The 22392-nt window shown below is 38.6% G+C and overlaps 1 protein-coding gene across 1 annotated transcript in view; it reads right to left on the minus strand.

The window, feature by feature from the left end:
• Positions 1 to 12964: 12964 nt before the first annotated feature.
• Positions 12965 to 22392, minus strand: part of LRRC1 (leucine rich repeat containing 1) — a gene marked incomplete at its 5' end in the record, with an annotated part of 40068 nt that continues 30640 nt past the window's right edge. Inside the window, 4 exons of the mRNA XM_009864382.1 lie at positions 12965 to 14207; positions 16094 to 16230; positions 17718 to 17890; positions 18781 to 18896. Of these exons, the coding sequence (XP_009862684.1) occupies positions 14049 to 14207; positions 16094 to 16230; positions 17718 to 17890; positions 18781 to 18896 (585 nt within the window). The remainder of the gene's footprint in view (positions 14208 to 16093; positions 16231 to 17717; positions 17891 to 18780; positions 18897 to 22392) is intronic.

Raw genomic sequence — 22392 nt, forward strand, 5'->3', positions numbered from 1 at the left:
ATGAGGCTGTTAATAAGGCTGCTGATGAAACCAGTTATTTCATAAAACCCACAAATTTATTTAGCATTCACAATGTCAACAACGTCAGTACACAGAAGTGAAAAGTATATATATATTTATAAGTTTATGAAAAAACTTTGCTTTGGAACCTCACCTATTGTGTGATTTGCTTGCTCTCAACTTTTTTTGAGAACAGGTAACTGAATTTGAGCGTTATTACAATAATTATCTTTTCTTTAATCAGACTTTCTGTGCGTATGTGTTAACTCCATCAAAACAGTTGACAGTACTCTAATGATTGACTTAAAAGTAAAAATACCAGAAAACTTTTTAAAAAGCAGCACAAATTGTAATCTATCCATTCTCTTTTTGCTGGCATCAGCAAAAATTTAGTACAATTTACAGAATTCACAACAAAGGCCAAATAAAATTAGTTTCAAGTTCAAAAGACAGCTTACATTTACATTCCCCTCAGTTGTTTGGCTTCAGCTTTGACTCGTTTTTTTTCTTTAGTATATGATATGCTTGGCAGTAAATAATAATTTGATAATTGTTAAAACAGCAATCACATTAAATTTAAAGAACATGTTGCCATAGTGTAATGAAATCCGAATGCAAATTGCATTTCACTTTATCACATTAGTAAAATGCTCCTATTTTCATTGATTTGCTCTAAGACAATTCAGGCATGAATAACTTGTTATATTTTATAATTTTAAATATTTCAACACAGCTGCATTTCAAAATTTAACAGATGTATGCAGTTACTCTTGCACATATAACATACTCATCTAAAATTCTCAGTTCCTCAAAAAGGTATGAAAGCACCCTATCAGTCAAATGAAAACTACTCTGCCAAATTTTGTTTAAATTTAACATTATCTGCACACTCAAGACTTCACAAAGCCCATCATTAGGGGACTGTTGTGACAGAACAAGGGGTAGTGGCTTTGAACTAAAAGAGGGTAGATTTAAACTGGACATAAGGAAGAAATTTTTTATAATGGGGGTCGTGAAGCACTGGAACAGGTTGCCCAGAGAAGTGGTGGTGGAAGTCCCATCCCTGGAAACATTCAAGATTATGTTGGACGGGGCTCTGAGCAACCTGATCTAGTTAAAGATGTCTCTGCTCAGTGCATGGGAGGCTGGACTAGATGCTCTCTAAAGGTCCCTTCCAACCCAAAGCATTCCATGATTACCAGCAGCGCTTTGGTGACAGGTCCCAGCACAAGTGTCACATAGGGCGAGTTCCCTTTCCTGGCGCTGCATCCTGTGACCCTGGGGATGCAATGCAATTCTGCATCTCCTGCTTCACTGGTGGTCAGCAGAGATGTGATCTGTACTGGGCTGCCCCTGGGAGCCAACCCATAAAGTACATTTCCTCCTCACGTCTTCCAAAGTGTGCCAAGTCGGGATATATCCACTGAGTTCAGAGTATAGCTTTTTCCATAAACTTCAGCCTAAAACCTGCAGTGAGTTCTCACTGATAAATTTTCACTCGAACATTCCCATCGCTGTCCACAGGAGGAAGACTTTCTCTGGGGGTAAGGGTAAGGCCATGCTGCTGCTCCAAAATCCTGGATAGATTAAGTGAAGACTTAGGAGAGTACCCACATGCACACACCCTTCACTTGATCTTACAAAACCAAAGACAGACTTACAAAATCAGACAGTATCAAATGGCTACAAAAAAAGTTTGGTGGGCTTTTTTTGTTGTTGTTTGTTGGGTTCTTTTTCTAAATGGAAAACTCTTTTTTCATATAAGAGCTGGGAGCAAGGACAAACCGCAGCTTATACTCTATGAAAGACAAGTCTCACAGCATCTACCATACAACATGCCCTCTACTTTGCACCTTTTATAAACTGTCTCACACAAGAAGCAGACTTCCCCACGGACACATGGAGCACCCGCATTGGCAAGCCCAGTCGATGTTCCATACCTTCAGTGGAGGCTGCGGCATATCCATCACCCTTGATTCCTCCAGGATGTGGCCACTCTCACTGGGGAAGCTGCTCGCTGCCAACATGGGTGGCTGCACCTTAGTGTTAGTCCCTGCAAAAGTCTTCCCTTTCATTGTTGACTTGTGCTTTTCTTGAAGAACCATTCTACTATTTCTTTGATCTCTCACAGTATCATCAGTATCAAAAAGGCTGCCGGAAAACTTGGAAATAGGTTCCTGGGGGTTAAAGATAAAAAAAGGTAAACATGGCAACAGCAAGGAGAATACCTGTCTGATAACTAGACCCTACCCATGGTAAATTGGATTTGTTCCTTTATATCACAATGTTGTACTTTAGGATTTGTTTCACTGAAGACAAAACTGCAACTTTGAAGCGAATGTGCAAGTATCTTTCTCTTACCACTATTTCTCTGGCCATGGTTTTCCACGGAGGTGGAAATTGTGGGAACAGGGAGAGGATTTTGATTTATACAGCCTTTCACTAGATCCCCTGGCACGCACAAGGACATATAACACACATATAAGGAAGTAAATCCTGTAATGTCCCATGAAGAGGATGGAGCATGAGAATCAGACTATTTTGGGCAGCCTCTGGCAGCTCAGTAGCATCAATTCTGCTGTCCCAGGGCAAGAAACAACATACAAGGCAAAGGAAAGGGTCTTCTGTACAGAAAATAAAACATTTCTTATAGTTCCTCATATCCTCTTTTTGGGAGTGCAGATGAGAGAGGGAAGGCAAGCCTCTACCTTGCGTCTATGCCTCCTAGATTTTGTTTATGTAATTGGATTGATTTTACTTAGCTGCAAATGGCAGGGAGTGTAGACCTGCAAACTTAGTAGTACAGGGGTACACTGGCAGTGGAGCCTCCCAAAGTCTGCTTTGAAGCCTGGGTCTAGACTGTACCTACTTTGGGACACAGTGAGGAACGGACAATATCACCCTATGCTTAGCTAAACCACAAGGGCTTGAAAACAGAAGTACACAATTAAAACACACTCACCAAACAATTAGAGCTTCAGAGAAGTTTGGCCACAAAACTCGACAACATCTCCCTCATGAGGAAAGGCTGAAGGAGCTGGGGCTCTTTAGCTTGGAGAAGAGGAGGCTGAGGAGTGACCTCATTCATGTTTATAAATATATCAAGGGTGAGTGACAGGAGGACGGAGCCAGGCTCTTCTCAGTCATGTCCAAGGACATGACAAGGGGCAACAGATGTAAGCTGGAGCATAGGAGGTTCCACAAAAACATTAAGAAAAACTTTATTGTGAGGGTGACAGAGCCCTGGCACAGGCTGCCCAGGGAGGTTCTGGAGTCTCTTTCTCAGGAGACATTCAAAATCTGCCTGGACATGTTCCTGTGTGACCTACTCTAGGTGATCCCACTCTGGCAGGGGCGGGTCAGACTAACATTCTGTGATTTTCCAGTTATCAGTTATGCTTGGAAAAGCAGTTAAATGAAATTCATCCAAGATATCCAAATTCTGTTCATATTTTATGGATGCTTTCTTTATATTTAGTTGATTTTTTCTCCTTTATTTGATGAGTAAGGTTGAATCAGATCTTCATATTATCATAATCCTTATATCTTTCGTTGGTAGCAAAATGATGCAGCAAACAAAGTTCAGCATCTTTGAAAATAAACCCCATAAATGTCTTCCTAAGCTTGGAAGTTTAACACCAGAAATAAAAAGCAGTGGCATTACCATGAGCAGCTGTGCAGTACTCCCACTGGACACTTTTATATTTTAATCTGTATCAGAGCTTTCCCACAATCTCTTTTTGGTTGGGATGGTAAGAAGCATCACCAACACCAGGGAGAGCACGCAAGGCATGATTGCCTCCCGTTTTCACTTAAAATGAAAAGGGAATTTATTTAGCTTTAACTCACACGAAGTATTAATTATCTTTCTTTCTCTTGAGAGAAATTCATCTTCAACAGCACCGGGCTGACTAACCCAGACCCATCAGCTGGGGTGGCTCTAAGTGTCAGGGAGAAAGGCCAAGAGCAAGAGCTGGTGGCTGGAGGGGGCACATCAGCAGTGGTCAGGGGCTAGGAAGGGAGCAGAGGTCCTAGAAGAGGAGCAGGAGCCCCAATTTCTCCCTCAAGTCCCAGCAAATATCTGGAGGAAATACTGGTGAGCAATGCCCTAACGGGAAAGGCTGCAAGAGTGCAATCACAACCTCCTTTTCCCAGACTATGGCAGAAGACAGCCAAGTTGCCGCCCAGATGACAGACACCTGGTAGGCGCCAACTAGAGAATCACAGCATCCCGCATTTCCCAGGCATCAGCATCCTGGAGGAGCACTACTCCAAACCGAACATGCAGTGGAGCAGCATTGCAACCTCATTTATATACCATCCAGCCCTTGGGAGACACTGAGCTTCAAGCACTGCTGACAATCTGCTTACTTGAAAGAGATGGAGGGATGCTGGTAACTGGGGATAAATTAATTTAAAATTAGAAATTTAAACTTTAAAAAATTAAAATTTAAACATTTAATTTTTTTGAACAATAAAATTTAAAATTATGAGTTAAAAAAATTAGGAATTAAAAATAAAAAGTATCTCATTGCTCAGGTTACTCATCTTAACCTGCAAGTTGCACTGTACCCTTGGTGGTTGGATGGATTGTTTAATTGCAAGCAAAGCAAAGGAATAAAGCATTGAACATGAATCTGTACCTTCTACATAAGCAAGAATGCAAAAGCATAGGCAGCACAGCTGCCCACTAACCCCAAGCGCTCAGCAGCATCGCACTGCGAGCAGATTGTAGTTTCTTGATGGACACTCAGCATTGTCCCCCCTCATATCAAGGAGACTACCTACATCATCAGGATCCTCCAGTTCCTCTGCTTCTTGCTCGGGACTGATCCTTCCTCCCCTCCATTTTCCATTAGTAGAGCTGAATTTGTAGAGGTTACCACCATGAAAACTTTCCTTTCCTTTCAACGGGGCCCAGCGGGAGCCCTGGGAGCTCCAGTTATGGCCACTGTGCAGTCTGGGAGACTTGGGAAGCCACTTAACTGAGTCCTGAGAGGAAGATGACATAGAAAAGAATAAGCAATGAAGAGATTTTAAGAAAGCGACTGAAGTTCACACATGCAGAAATTGTCTGGCAAGTTCTGCAAGGTATCTTATCACCTTGTAAATACTGGGTTTCCCCTTTTTACCTTGAGAGGTACCTTCAGTCCCAGAGATGAACTTTGCCAGTTAATGGGCAATACTGGTGATACAAAGAGCAAGCAAAGGCTGCTGAAATTAGTGGAAGCCTTCATGGACTTACATGAGCATGGAACCAAGCCCACCTTCAGCATCATAAAGAAGAATTAATGATCAACAACAGTCTTCAATAATGTTATACTCTGCACTATTAGGAAAACAAACAAGAGTACTTAAGACTTTTAATGACCATCTCATCTAATGATCCAATTTTAAAAACCCAGTCCTCTCTTTTCATTATTCATTCAATAAAATGTCCATTTGTTGAATGGTCCCAGTAGAAAGTAGAATACAAAATTGATCCTTTAAGTGATTACAATCCAGTTTTCCCAAAACTTCCATTATTTATTTACATCCAAAAAAACTGCATCTCTCTTCTTCATTCGCAGAAGTTCACACATGACAAGTTGTGTCAAGGTTGCCTATACACCTTAATTTCACTGAATTTCAGAAGTAATTTTTCAAAAATAACATCTGTCTTACTTTTAGGATTTATTTTAATCTCACCTTTAAATTTTCTTACAATGAAACAAATCCAAAGGCAGAAAGCAGCCTAATGCCATATAAATAGACATATTAATGCGCATGCTCCAAAAAGGCAAAGAGATGGAGAACACAAACTAACGAAAAAAATTATCAAGTTTACACAGCGACTTTCACATTTTTTTAAAAGATATTCAATTCAGACTTAACAATTATTTAGGCTCCCATTTTCCCTTTTAGTGCAAAATAGGTATGTTCACATACATATACACAGATTTCTTGCTGTTATCAGCACCACAGATGTCACCATGTCTATGAGATCTAAGGTTGAGAAAGAAAAGGAGATAGGACAAGGCTGTCCATGCTGGACATAGTGATTCATCTTCAGTTGCCAAAGGAGTTCCACTTGGGATTCTTCATTTGCTTTTTTTTCAGGATGGCTGAGAAAACTAGGAAATGGCAAGGACAATACCTCAGTATCTCACTGGGAAAAGGAAAAAAGTCAGGGCTGAGTCTTGAAAAGGTCATAGCCCAAATAAAGGATTATTTGTGTGGTACATAGAAGGCATGATTGGCCTCTATAGGAAATTTGCTGTTAAGCCACATTTTAAACTGAACTGGCACTCAGCGGTACCACTGTTGATAAATAGCCCACGTTTCTGGTTATTCTAAGTCAAATTGCTTACGACACTCGAGTTGATTGTTGATTTAATTAATCAGCGAACTGAATGTGAAAGCAGCATGAACAATCATGACATGGGAGTGGCTTCTATTCCTCCTGACAATTAGAAATGCAAGGCAGGATATCACCTGCTATTTTCTTACAGTTGCCTTAAATAAGGAAACATAGGGTACCCTTCATTAGTTTTGTTTTGTATGTATATTAACTAGGTGGATAGCAATTCTAATCAGATAAGTAAACAGCATTTTGGTCTGTTTTATTTCAGAATAGCTAATGTGATACCTCCCAATGTTCAGAGTATTTCCAGAGACAGTTTAAAAACCTGTCAACTCTTACACTCTTCAGTGAGTCATAAAGCAATTCCTCTCTAAAACTAAACACAGGTAACAGTGAAGCATTTAACTTCTTCTAAGGAAACATTTCAGCTTTATTTGTTCCAGATCCTTAATCATAAACAACAGCTTTTCAAATGCAGCGTGACATATTCTGTAAGACCAATAAAAGGCTATTCTCTCAAGGAAACAGACAGATTTTGAATTAAGCTTATGCTGACCATCACTTCACCACCTTAGACATACATTCAACTGCTGTGGCAGCCTCCCATACACACATGGCCAAGGCTGGCATCCATCAGCAGATTTTGCAGCCAAGCTAGGAAGGCAGGGCTGCAGGGCCCTCCTGCTCCCTGCTCATCTTCTCCTACGGCAGGATGCTTTTCCTCATGCTGACATACAGCTATAAGGGAAATTCAGTATCTGTTTCACACCTTGCACCTTCTGTAACCCAGGAGATGTGCGTTTTCAATATCCTTCACCTACAGTGCTTTTAAGTAGAAACAAAATGACAAATCTGCATAAGAGGTGTTCACATTTTCACTAGAACTATACAATACCATGGAGGGCATTATCTTCATGAAAGTCATTTCACAGTTTGCATTTATCAATGGCAAAAGATTGAGTGGGACAATCAGAAGGGCCTTTTAGCCTACGCTTGCACATACCTTTCATAAGCAAAACACCTCACAGATTATGATTTTGTTAAATGAAAAGCAGAAACAAAGCCAACGAATGCTGCTGCTGCGAGAGTAGACTAATGTTATTTTAAAACCAAATCTGAATCCTCAGTCATTTTTTACAACTTGATCCTTTTTGATAACAGAAATGGAGGTGGGGTGGAAGTAAGAAGATAGTCAACTTTTATTCCAGAGTCCAATAGCAATATAAGGCAACGAAGAGAGAATACCAGCGATGTCGTTGCTGGACCCACTGACTGCCAGAGTGTTACTATGCCCAGCTCTCTGCATCCTTTTGGACAAAGCCAAGAGTAGCTAAAGGTGCTACCCAACGCTGTGAGTTCTTCGTGAGGCCACTCACATGCAGAGCTTGCTACAAGAAAGAGATGGAAGGTACAGCTCTGTTTGCTGGGCTTTAACACAAAGCAACCACTCGATCTGATTTTTTTTACTGGATTTATTTTTCCCTCTCAAAAATAAAACCAAGTCCTTACTCTGACACGTTAATGAAAATTATGTTAGATGGGCAATAAGGTTCCATCAGCACTCAAGGCGGAAATGGCTACTGTTCAGCAAACAAATAGTAGATTGGTACTAAGAAACCAAGGTATCTTAAAAATCTTCCTGTAAATTATTAGCATATTCTCATTATATTAAATACTATAGGACCACGACAAAAGAGGCTACGGGCAAATATCATAATATTAAGAGAGAAAAATCAGTTCTCCTTACATCATTTTACGGATGATAGTTTTCTTTTTACTATTCAGGTAGTAAGTTCCTTCTTGTGTTTGATATATAGGGAAGCTGAGACTCCCTCAAAAAGGATTTAAAAGGTCAATGTTTTATGTCATTAGTAGCAAACACAGAGTGAAGGATACATTCTCTTAAAAATATTTGGAATAAAACAAAGTGAGGAAGTGAATTCAGTAGTTAGGACTTTAAAATTTCATTTGGACTGTGTAACACTGATGCTTTGTAAATGCAGAAGTGTTTCAAGGGAAAAATTATTTATCGGTCTCAGCAGTTGTTATCATCCATGGAAATACATTTTCTATCTCCCTTCATTAGTAATGATCCTAACTGGTTAGTAACAGATTGTTTTCCTTCAAGATTTCACCAGCAAGTCAGGTGGGCTCCCTTGTTATCTCCTTTCAACATATTTTTCATGCTTTCAAAGGAAGTCTCTTCAGCACATAAATACTCTTCTGTATCATACCTTTCTACAATAAGAGGACAAACTGTTCCATAAAACACAAGGTGTCTATTCTGATAAGATCTCACTATAAAGAATGAATTTCCTCCAGGCAACAAAGGTTTGCAAACACTATATATCACCCTAAATCGTAGTGGAAAATGAAAAAAGAATCCAAAATGCCCTAACAATAACAGCCAAGATATGAAAACCACCCACATTTCTGAAGTACCACACTGAAACCATACAGTGACAATGAAACACGCTGCTCACAGCAACAACCTGGCTGCCAGCAGAAAGCAGAAGCCAGTGCTCTCAGTCCCCTACAATACTTCCATGGCAATAGACCTGCTATTTTAACTTAACCCCCTCCCCCCACATTCTTGTCTATTCTTCTATTTTTTTAAAAAATATATTTGCTTAAACAGCTTAGTAGGTAACTATGAGAAAGTCTTTAAAGACGCATTTCCTAGAATATATACACTCTTAGTTACAACTATACATAACATATTCTACTAATTGACAGCTATTTCAGACTCATTCCCTTTTCAAAGTACAGAAGGCCATCTCTAAAGGAGCTTTCTGTGATTCACATGAAATAAGAATGAAAGCTAAACAAAATGCTGCCAAAACAAAGGCAACGCTGCGTATGCTTTCACTGTAGAATAGGCAACATAAAAGCTGCCTGAACAGATTATTGAAGGAAATCTTCCATGGAGAAACTTGCTAGCAATAAAAATATGACTTAATTTTAAATTTAGTTGTTCAAGTATTAACTAGCCAGATTAAGATTTTTGAATTTCCCGAGGGCACCATTTAAATAAATAAATAAATTGCTGTAGGTTAACATCAAAACATCCACGGCGCAAATATTCTTCAGACTTGCAGTTTTCCCCTTCTGAATGAAAAAAAAATCATCAGAAACACACATCAGTCTTTTTGTTAGTTAGTTTAGATTTTGGGTTGGTTTGAAGTTGCTTAGGGGAAAGTCCATGATGCTGTGAACAAATTACAGAGAAATTCACTCACATTTATAATCATGTAGTGACCTATTTAATCTTCCAGAAACATAGGACAATTGTTCCTGCTATGAGCTACTTCAAAATGGTTTAATGTAGCCCATTTCTTCTGGGTTTGGGTAAAAGTTATTGGGAGGGATCAGGGAGAATTTACTTGCTTTCATCACTAGCATCACTGGCTTTCATCACTTGCCATCACTAGCAAAGTCCAATAAATTGCTCCAGTTTGCTTCAGGACCAAAAAAGGGTAGCTTTGGTCCAACACAAAACTAACTTTAATGAGTTACGCGCTGTCTCTGCATTATTTTGGGGCTGCTTACAAACTGAACTTCAAGCTGCTGGTGCTTTGGTGGCATCTGAAAGTTGTATGTGTACCTGTGGGTTCTGAGGAAAGTTGCCACAGTTATTGCTTGCCTACTACAGTGAGCATTGATGACATTTTGGGCATGGCTGTTACCATGCTTCCAGCTGCACATACAGAGATTCTGGTCAAGACATTCTCCGGCAACAGAGGAGCACAGAGAAAAAGCATCAAAGGTTACTGGACATCAGGAGTCAACTTCCTGGGTTTAACACTGAGGGAGATTTGCTAATCCCTTCTCTGAGGAGCCACAGAGGCCTTCGAATGCACAGTCCTATTGCTGTACTTTTCGGAAGAGGGCTTCTCCTGTATAAAGAGAAACTACTTCTCAAGATCTCAGTGTCAATGGATGAACCTCAGTGTTAAGAGGCACAACCTGAACAAGTTGCATTCAAAGCAGTCTGCCATGAATCCGTGCTCTTGAAGTTACAAGGTACAGTCCAGCCACACACACCAAACCCCGCAAAGCCCTCTGGTCTGGCAGAAGCCAAGCCTGGCCACCCTGCTGCCACAAGGACCATAGAAGAGGTGATAAAACCCACAGTCTCTCCAACATCCACCAGAAGAGGAGATGGCTCCTGCAAGGCAGCTCACGAAGTTGCCCTCAAATCAATTATCTACTTCTCTACTTTGAGAAAATCTCACATTTTTCATTAAGCTGGTTGAACACTGATTATATTCCTGATCTGAATGAGAGCAGAAGGGATTGTCTCTCTGAAAATTTCACAATTGGTTCAGGAGGAAGGGAACATCGAAAATATTTACTGATAGCCAAGCCAGTCTGCTTCTTTCGTCTTCTTTGACAGCAAGCTAAGCACAGAAATAGATTTGTGTGTTTGATAGAAACTGAGGATGGGAAACAGTCTTATCAAGTCAATTGGAAAACTAAAGTAATTTTATTTTCCAGAGTCAAGGCAAAGAATAGCAGTGCACTCTCCATTAACAAAAGGTTTTGACATTTCTGATAATTAGTACGCTCCAGTCTCAGTGGGAGGTAGACATTTATAGGCAGCCAAGCTAGGATCAACTGATACACTAAAGAATATACTTTAAAACAAATTAAATTCCTGGTGTCACTACTCTCCTCTCAGGAGTAGAATCTGTGAGCAGCAAATAGCGAATGCTGTTCAGTAGCTAATCAACTAAAAACAGTTCACCCAGCACTAGCAAAGCACTAACATTAGACAAGAAGCAGGCTGATCAGCATGCCTTCAACACAAACAAGTCATTTGCTGGAAAGGACAGCGGTATGCAAGTTTCCAGTAGTTACTTTCCCACAATATGCTGATTATCAAAAGTATGGCATATAAGACAAAAATAATCTTGACACGTAAATTATATAGAAGTTGTGGAAAAAGCCTGCAGCTAGATAGAGTAGATGTAAAAATCTGTTGCTGCACTAACTATACTAACAATGGTAGCAAGAGTGCTGCTTTTTTTTTTTTTTTTTTTTGTCCTGCTCTTGTAAGACCATGGAATTATGACTTTAAATAAAGAGAACTTGCATGCAGTTACTGACAGGTTAATATTAAAACCACTCCACCACTGCAGTAAATTGCTTTTCCCTGGTTACCTGTTCAGCTAATAAAGCAGCATGCAAATTCTGCAGCTATTCTTTCCTTGCATTAGATCCACCCCTCAAAAGACTTACAAAGCAACTGAAAAAAACAACAAAAAGCTTAAAGAGAAAAACCACCTCAAATGTTATGTTTACAAAATTACATTCACAGCTCAGGCTTCTCAGAGCATCAGCAAGAGAAAAAAGCCAAACAGACACTGGGAAGGGAGGGCTCACAATTTCAAGGACACACTGCTTCAGCATAACAAACAGCATCAGCTTTTTCTGGCTATGAAATACAGTTTAAAACTGTCTGGAACCTCGTTGACACTGTTGGGAGGAGAAGTGTACCTAAACCACTTTATGAGATGTCTCACATACGGACCATTCGAGAGATCAGACACTAAGAACAAAACCACAGCCTCCAAAAGAAAAACTGTCATCAGAGAGCACAGAGTCTTACTGCCTTTGGCTTTGGTCTGTCTTTTTTAGGAACTCATTTTCATCTCAAATGGGTTTGCTGAGGTTTACTTGGACTCTGGGTACAGGGTTTCCTACATTTTTGAACTTTTGTTGTGTCAGTCACAGTAAGTAAAAAGAAAACTCTGCCCAAGGCTGGAGTCGACCGTACCACTACCTCATTTTCTTTTGGGTTGTATTTTAATAGCAGCTTACCAAGAACAACTGGCAGAACTCTGTCTTGGAAAGAATGAAATTGCTCTGCCCATGAACTAACCTAACACCTATCAGCGTGCAGCATCTTCTGCCAAGAGACATGCCTTGAAGCTTAAATAAGAAATCTCTGGGATGAGAAGAAATCATAAGAATTAATGTATTTTGCCAGGTTAGATTTGAATATTTGCAGATGACTTGCAGTTCCTACTTGTTCAATACCAAAAAGAAAGGAGGGCCTTTGTAAAAGCTTCTAATCAAATAGTTAAATTACAAAAATTAATCAAATATTGCAGTTACTAATTTTAACACAAAAGTCATTATGACTTTCCTGATCTCCTCCTTTCCCATCTTCTTCCAGAAACCCTCATAGAACCAGCACTTACAGGAAGAAGTGTTCAGCAGCAGAAGGGATGTGGTTAGATGTATGCAAAGTCTTTCATTTTCTTGAGATCTGGGTTCATTGCATTAGCTTACGTTAGATATGTCAGATTTTTTACTCTGAACTCGGACTGCTCAAGTCCCTTCACTGAACAAGTTCATGGTCTTTGTTAGTTCATGACATGTACAGACCCAGAGACACCAAAATCAGTCTTCATCAGCCTTGTGCAAAATTGTAATTTACGGAATTTAACTCAGTTAATACTTACCTTTAAAAACAAACCAGAACCCACAGATTTAATAAGACCTTGAAATCAGCACTGGATCACTGGAAGTGCAACACAGTAACAATGATAGTAAATTCCAGTAATAATTCATACACACTTTAATTGCTATTTCAATGATACAAGAAAGCTACCAAAGCTTTTAAAGTTTTTTTTATTATGGTTTTATAGATTTATATAAAACCACCAAAGCACTTCAAAGAATCATGCCTTCTTGTGTCATACATAAAACTAGTTTCATACTGTGCTTCTGAAAGTCTATCGTGCTGTTTTTCAAGTTATTTTACAGATGGCACATTTGAAAAAAAAAGAAAAAAACAAACCACAAGGGAAGCATGGGTTTCTAGTGACTGCAATGCAACATGGCATCCAAAACAAGGTGTTTCATTACAACTAAGCTAAAGTGTGAGTGCATTAAGTAATAAACAATAGCAGTTTGGTCATTTTAATCTTAATTCTGTTTACAGCAAAAGTAAAATTTGTGCTTCACGACCTCAAATCCCATGATATAAACATAAGTTCTCTGCTGTAAAAATCCCAACAAATTGATGTCTGGAAAGAAAAACATATCTAAAACAGGAGATCAAGTTTAAATCTATTCACTTTCCTCAAGAATTGCTATATTTAAGACTGATATGACATACAAGACACAATAAGGCACAATGGGTGGTACAAACAAATGAATACAGTCGTCCATGAAACTCGATCTCTCTCACAAATACTAAAATATGTACCGCTCAAGATAAATTTTCTCTTAAAAATGAAATACATCATTTTCTTATGAAAGTCCTATACAAAAAGTTAAAATTTACACCATCTGAGCTGCCAAAAAAATAAAAAAAGTGTATCAATTTTCCACAAAACTATATTTCTCAACAGCACACCCAGCCACTGGGAAAAAGATATCCCAGCACTCTGGAAAAGAAAAGCGTTATTTCCCCTGTGTTTAAGACAAAAATATTGTGTTCTGCATACAGTAGTGTATTATACTTAAAAAAGCCTAGCACTATTAAAATTACAATATCCATTTGGAAATTATTGGTTCACTGCCTGGATGAAATAAGGCACTTCCTTCCAGTGGGCAGCACTTTTCACATATATGGAAATGATGAATCAGGTTCTGGTTAAAAACAAAAAGGGGCTCAGTGAGGTCCCAGAAGATGACGGGAACATTTCAACAGCAGGGGAAGACACAGGAGGTAAAACCTGGAGATGAAACTCTACACAGAAGTGGTCACTCTGTCAATGGCATTATTGACCTCGTTTTTGTTTGAATCCAGTCCTTTAGCAGCATTCATATCATTCCGTAAATTCTCCACTGTCTTTTTCATGTTCTTTAATTCTCCAGGGTGTGGAGTGGCTCGCCTTAGAAGTGTTCTCTAAAAATAAACAGCGCAATAAGTGGTTTTGCCTTCATCTCTTTGAAAAACAACATACACGTTCAAGGCTTTAGCATTCATGTACCAAATATTCAGTATCGATTTTCTTCTTTTTTTTTTTTCCCCTTTTCCTTTTTAAACTATGATGCTCTAATGTTGAGCATTTTTTTCATAGCTGCTTGTTTACGAAGACAGTGAAAGAGCTTTTAAGAACTGTCTAGGAGCAATTTTTTTCCTCTCTTGACCTACTAATCTGTAAGCCACTCAAGTGAAGTACAATTACAAGTTATGAAGTGAAGATTCTTTCATAAATATAGCAAAATTTTTTTTGTTTTGCCCCAGAAACCACGCAACTGATTTAAGATCACATTTCAAACAAAAAACATTCAGTTGATTTTGAAAGAATCCCACAAGATTTCTTTACAGTGTCAAATCCATGTTCGTGTGGAGCTTCGTATGCCTTCCAGCCCCACCACACAGTTTGGTTCTCTTGTCAATTGAGAGAACAAATATCTTGAAAGGAAGGACTGGAAGCATTTCTCTCCCATTTTAGACACAAGAACGTCTAACATCATTGTGCTGAAGCCTTTACAAGGAAAAAAAAAATTACCGAAACCCCCAGTTAGCATCCAGATCAGAGAGCAACAGAACATCGAGAATAATTGCACAAATATGCGTCAACAGAATACGTATATACATGCAATTACTTTTCAGTGGCATCCATGTAAATTGTGCACTTTACAGAAAAACTGATGACCCATAAATGGGTGCATTGGTCAAGACTGCTTTTGAAATCCATCTTTCTTCCTCTCCAGTAGGATCATAAACTTCTTTTTCCCCTGAAAGGGTTCTTGCCTCAAGTCAGGCTGTAATACTATGACTGAAGCAGTTATCACTAACACCCGAGCCCTCATTATTGTACGGCACTGTTGTGAAGAAGCATCATTCTGGACTCCCTTGCCAGTCTGCAAAACACACTTGTCAGAGCCATTTAGTTTCTGCTGCTTTGGTTTAGGCAACCAACTTACTTGAAAACTTAGATGTTCATTTCCCTACTAAGAATTTTTATGGTCACTTTTTAAAGTAAGACCATATTTCCAGTGTGCTACGATCCAGATAGTGCCCTGAAGTATCTCAAGCTGAGCTCTAATGAGGACCACCAGCAAGTTCTTAGAGCTACAGAGAAGCACAGTGAAAACCTGATTGAAGCAGTCTTAATCTTTACAAAGAGTTTTAATTGCTAATGAAAGTTAGTAAAGCTAAAGATCACGTTGCATTTTGATCTTCAGGACATGCAGAACTCAACTTAATGGAGAGGTCTTATAAGTACAGTGACAGATGTTCCCACATCCTTTGTTTAAGTGGGAAACTAATGAGTAACATTCTTGCTTTTTATGGGCACTATGGTCATTTCAATGCAAATGGTGGAGGGAAAAAAAAGAAGAAATAAAAGGAGAGAGAAAGGGAGAGATTGGAAATAGAAATTAGAGAGACAAACAATGGTAAACTTTATGGAGACACATGCCAAAGTGCTGAAATCCTAAATTAGACACTATATACTTTCAGGCAGTAAAGCTTCACAGATGCAGAGAAATATCTTCTTTCTGAAAAGAAACATCCTGAGCAGACACGTGAGAACAAAGCAAAACAAAGACTGTCCTGCATCAGAACATAAAAGTTATATTCAAAGCAGAAAAAAAATTAAAAGGCATTTTAAGTCAATATGAAAAGTTTCAGCAGTCCACGGGAACAGTTTCTACTACAAACGTGTGCAAAAAGCAGGCAGAAGCAGCTGAAATTTTTACAGCAAGAAAGCTCAAATACTCTTCACGTCTTAGCATTAAGGTCACAGCATCTGCAGGTATCCAAAGGCTCGGAAAACATACCATTTCATTATCCTCTTCATCTTTTTCATCCTCTAAGAAGCGAATTGCACTGACTCTATTCACTGCCCGCTCATTCCATGTTTCATCTGACATTTCATTTACCAAACTCTCCAGTGCACCACATCGTGGCAGGTTATCTGTTAGAATAGCAAAACGTAACTAAAACATAAACACGCTGTATTGCAAATAACTGCAATATCCAACCAATCACTCATCCAAGATTTACAACTGGGTCTTTCTATTTTTTGGTAGAAAATAGAACTTATATCAATTTTCTGTTATCAAGTAGACACAATATACAGTTTCTGCATAAATGATAAATTCAACTCTTTCAGGTTTGTGGCAGTTTCAGAGTACCTATTATATAATTTAATAGACTTGCCACTACACATACTTTTCTTCTGGATCATGGCTGCCATCTGACATTAGCCAGTTCCCTAAACGGCATTCCCTAAGAGAGAATCATTGTTTTTACTGACCTCATCATTTTAGTATTGCCAGGCATACACATCCAAGAACCTTAATTCCAAGCACTCTACCTTTGAAGCCATGAGATCCATCTGAAGGGGCGGAAATCTAATTTGTAGTAGTGAGGCCTTCAGAGATAGTCAACTTCAGTTACTCTTCTTGAACTAGCTTAATCTTCTCTAAAGGGGTTAATTTGCTTACTTAGTGTAAGTCTTAATGCAGTCTGTATTCTTAAAGTCCAGAAGCTGACACAAAACAGAGTCATTGCTACACTTCTACTGCTTTAATATTTTCTACTTGCTCCAGCTCCATAGGACTGAAAGAGGAGAAATAATCTAGGTGAGTTTGGGTAACCACAATGTAGATATCTACAGCTGGGCTCTTCTCCTCAGGCCCTCTTTGGACTCAGTGGAGAAGAAGCCACATGACTTCTTTTAAAAGAAGTCTGTTCTTGGATGGGATAAATTACTCTCTAGTGATCACAGCAAAAGTTTAAATATTAGCTCAGACGTATACCCTTGAATGTTCACACATAGCTATAAAAGCTCGAGGACAAAATAAAATCCAGTATTTACTCAAACAGCAACTCAGCCAACAGGGAAAAGGAGTTACGGTTCCACCTGACCTAGAGGCAAGTTTCAGCACAAAAGGTAAAAGCAACTTATACAGACATTCTATACTTGTTGAAGAATATAATAAAGTTACTGTACAACATTTCTGCTTGAAAGAAAATTAGCTTCCTAAAAAGTAAAATGTCTACTGCTTATTACTAGCTACGCAATTATTTTTCTGCTAAAAAGAGACTGTAGTTAGAAAGCCACCAATTTTCACTACACATATATGCATTCAAGATGCATAATCATTGTACACAAATATGGATACCACTACCTGACCCACTGGCAAGCCTTCAGAATAATAATGTAATTAAGTCTTCTTCCAAGTCTGTATTTTATTTATTGTAGCTGGTGTCATTGTATTTTCAGTAACACTCACAACCAAAAAAAACCTCAAACAAAAAATGTTTAAAAGTGAAAATTCAAGTAGAACTGCTGTTTTCTGATTAGAGCTTATGCATGTTTTCTAACTTTAATGAAACAGAAAATACAATAAACAAAGAACTTCTATACATAATGAAAAGCTGACTCTAAGCACTTACCTTGGCAACCAGGCTCAGAAGGCATTTGAGGAAGTAATACACATGTTAAAATCTTTTCTCCTGTTTCAGGGTCTGTGTCAGTCTGAAACGTCAGCAAAGGTTGGGACTGGTTATCAGACAACCACAAAGCCTTCAGCTTTAAGGTCGTCAGTGAGAGGGGAAGATACGTCAGCCTAATTCAAAAAGAAAAGGAAAAAAGTCAGGGCAATCTCTAGAATATCCATCATGAAATTGACTCTGAAGTATATATCCCTGACTTGGAATAAACTGGACTGAGATTAATACCTCTAAATAGAAGGTACTGCAGTAGTCATCCACTCCAACTACTCCATTTTTTTAATAAAGAATCTGCAGCTTAACTTTACATCATAATTCTCTGTAGCTATGCAGTAAAAACAAAACAATGCTGAACTTTTTCTACTGCAGTAGAACTCCCTGGAAGGCAGGCTGCTGCTTCTGCTCCAGAGCCTTACATATACACAGTTGTGAGAACAGAAATATGTAAGTGCCTATAGGTCAATTCCATTGCACAGACGAGATGCTATTTGCTTTTCTTTTTTTTTAACTTTTTTTTTTCCTTTACACTCATTTAACTTTCTGCTAAGCAACTGAACTAATTTGCTGGTTTATGCTTCAAATCACTCTTTTCTGTGTTTTGATGTCTGAAGCACATCAACTAAGATTCATGAGAAGCCACAAGGTCAAAGTGGCATTATTTGTTGCTTGTACTGTATCTCTAAGATCCTTGACACTAAGGCTAGCAGCTTCAGCCAAAGCTTTATCAAATTGGCCAGCTTCTCAGTTTTAATTCAGAAACACACAAATTTAGAGGTGCTTTTTTTAAACCCTCCCTTTTCCTCTGGCTCAATCCAGAAAATGTACTCATGGCAACACACAATGTATGCTTCTTTGAGCCAAGAGGTAAGACTACTTTGACAACTTCAACGCAACTAACACAAAAGCTGGAAGCGTTTTTTTCTTACTTCATTCTTAGATGCAATATCTTTTGTTGTTAGAAAGAAATAAATCCAGCCAAGAATGTCACAAATCAAAAACGTCTCACCTGTTCCCAGCAACATCCAGGACGTGAAGTTCAGTGGCTAGTGAAATTTCAGAGGGAATTCGAGACAATCTGTTGTCACGTACAGAAAAGACGTTAAGGCTGCAGCACCCCCCAACCTATATTAGAAAAGAGGAGGGGGGAAAAAAAAAAAGTCTGGTTTTGTTGCGGTACGATAGTATAAACAAAGACATGCTGTACGGGTCATATAATATGTCATAGCGCATTCAAGTTATGATGCCTGCCAGATACTCGACCCGGAGGTACAGACTGCAAACGAGTGTTAGCTTAAAATAAGTCTGACTTGAAGCGAGTTGGAAGGGTTTCTTCAACATCTGTATTGGCGAATGACGTATATCTTTACAAAGAGGTACCTTTTAGAGCCTTCCACACCACAAGAGATCAGTAACCATGCAGACACCGCTTTGCAAATAACCCTCCGAAAAAGACAGCTTAAACTTTCAGTTTTTTCTAGCTCTATGTTTTATATATTAATTCTTTCTTTACTCATGGTAACCTTAGAAGCAAACAAGTGCAATGGGGCTTTAGGTAAGGCAAAGTGCTAAATAACACTGATCAACTCCCAACATTTCTTGAGCCTGCAAAGAGTAAAAAAGAGTTCACAAAAAGTAGATGACTTGATGAATAACATCTTTGATGCTCTGTTTTACTGGAAGCATCTAATTTCAAGATGATTCCCATATACATCGGCCAATTTAATTAATATCCTCTATCTCTACAAATTTACCCAAATTAGGGATCTCCATTCTCCAGTTATTTTTTGGGTGCAAAGGAGGGGATATTTCAGTTTTATCCTTGAAATGTCTATATTTCGCATGAAACATACATGTTTTCAGAAAAATAAACCTTCTACACCTGGTTAAGAAAAAAAACATATTCCACCTTTTTGTTCCAGATGGCAATTACCACTCCTATAAACACCAAGATTAGTAGTTTTTGCAACTTGAAAGCTGCCGCAAGTAACTCTTTGTTCCTCTTCACAAAGGAAAATTACCTTTGTTTGCTTATCATACAGAGTTTCAAAAAGCACTGCTGTTTGTTTGCCAGTTCCAAAACTCACCATGAGAAAGAAAAAAAAATGTTTGTTCTTTTACTCTAGTTTTAGAGGCAAAATATCCCAACACATTTTGAAGCTTTCAACCTAAGTGGATTTAGAATCTAACTACAGACAGCAAACCTACTGAAAGATCTTAGTTCAAAAATTAGAGTTCTACAGTCACACACATCTAAGAAGGTTCTGTCACAATATAGCCAACATGTCATTGCATCTTGGTCAGGAGTCCCCAGATCTGAGCTGAAATTATTTATGCATTCTGGTTAACCGTCAGTTCTGTCTTTGCAAAAAAGACAATTTTTTGCAAATCCACACAATTCAGTCCAAATCCAAGCTTGAGAGTACAGACAAATACCACAGAAGCTTTTCCACTAGTCAAAATAAAAATCACGCCAATTTAACTTACGCTATTCATGAATGAAGAAGCCATTTTTAAAAGGACGCAACTGTGACTTAGAAGATAAAACTGGATTAAAATGATCTCCAGCTTAGGCCATTCTGTGATTCTATGAAAACAAATAAATGGAGCATTTATACCCCACTCACCTTCCTTTGCAGCATAAAGTCATTTTAATGGAAGAAAGCAGTGATCAGCTGCTCCAGGTTTCTGATTCACAAGCTATTTACAGCACAACATTCTCTTGACAAAACAAAATCTGGGATGGTTTCTCTTAAATCACTGCATTCTAAAGATGCAGCTATTTCACAAGAGTATCAGCTTTCCTAGCTCTGTGTGTATGCTAGAAGCGGCAACCTTAATTGCCATTTTAACTCTTGAATCAAAGCCTTTAGAAACCAGGGCTCAAATTGTGAGCAAGCATTTCTTAGTGCAATAATTCTGCTATTCACTGTAAAGCGTGTACAGATTCCTAAATAAGGTGCCTTGACACATTCACAGAATACAGTGCCTTCTAGAAAAAAAATAAATATATATATGCACACACATACACACACTAAGTGTCTAATTGGTGTATTCAACATGAGGAGTTGTGAAAAGCAAGAGATACAATTAGTGAATGTTGATGAGCTGGCAACGGATGCCCTAACTGTACACAAAGCGTTCGCTTTTCCATGAATGAAGTTCACTTTACTCAGTCTTGGAGCATGGAGATCCAAAGTTTAGCCAAACAAACAAAGTAAAGCCATGCAGCCCTGATGAGACCAAAATTTCTCTACTTTTGATAATGGAAAAATGCAGCAGTGGAACTGGCAAGCTTGAGTCAACATGCATTTAAAGCAGTTTAATGAAAGGTAACAACAGAACCATGGACTGAATAATACTTACAGGGTTATCAATTTACCTGACCCATAATTTTCCAAGCGGCTAACAATTAAGAAAATACAAGAGATGTTCAATTTATTTTCCTTTATCCACACTAGACAAGCACATGCCAACAAATGGAGACAGAACACACATTCTTCTACTGCTTCGGTTAGAAGTCTTAATTTAACTTCAGTTATTTTAACTTTGCTCTATTAGTCAATAGGCAAATGTTCAAAGGTTTTGTTTCATTCAGATGTAGTGAAGACTTTTATTTTTAATAGAGTAGAGGAGGGAGATAACAGACAGATACTGTGGTTTTTTAAAATGAAACTTTTTAGAAAATGCACAGCATCTAAAAAGCAGCATGAGATATCATGGTGAAAAAAAAGACAAACTTGACAGTTAAAAAAACCTAAAATCTTTGCCATTTCAAAAAAAGATGGTATCCATCCAACAATACAGAAGGACACCAGGTCCAACGTTTGAAAACCTAAACACGCAGCGGTACCACAGAGGCAAGGTGCACACACTACATGGCATGCTGAAAGGAAAACGTTGTTGTGACCACCACGGAGTAATACGGTACCAGAACGGTGCTGGTTTGGCCGAGAGTATTTAACTGATGAAGAGTCATGCTTTCCAAGGGTATCACCACATGCTTACGACTGACTTTCCCAACCACCGCATCAGCACTGAGTACACAGCTGAGACCACGAGCCCGTCTCACAGTTAAGCACAGAGTTCATTTCGAGCACAGACTTGTACCAATGCGGACAAACACGTGCTTAGTTCTAGGCACATGAGTAACTGTTCCAAAGACTGGAGATTTAAAGAAGTCCTCATGTTCTTCTGTAGTAAGCTAGACATCAGGGAAAAAGGTCTCAAATGAGTTGTGCACATCTAAGTCATACTCTTGAGATTTCTTTCATTCTAGCAACTTTAATTAAGGGTTATTCATTTGTCTCATCACACCATCTCCAAGGAACAGTCATCCTAGATAAAAAACAAAAACAAGACCACAAAAACAAAACCCACACATCAGTCAGGTAGAAAATTATCACTACTGTGATGTGCTAATTTTGAGATCACTGATTTTACAGTACTATAAAGTCTGAACAAAACTGCCTATTTGCATCCAGGTGGACTTGCTTCAGAGGATGAGCACCACTAGGGTCCCTCTGGGTTTCACACAAAACTCCACGCTTGTGGAGGATTTTTTTTCTCTCTTTTCTTCTACCTCAGTCTACGGCTCATCTTTCTAATAGCTTCCTTGCTC

Source organism: Apaloderma vittatum, unplaced genomic scaffold, assembly GCF_000703405.1.
Source record: "Apaloderma vittatum isolate BGI_N311 unplaced genomic scaffold, ASM70340v1 scaffold2882, whole genome shotgun sequence".
NCBI lineage: Eukaryota > Metazoa > Chordata > Aves > Trogoniformes > Trogonidae > Apaloderma > Apaloderma vittatum.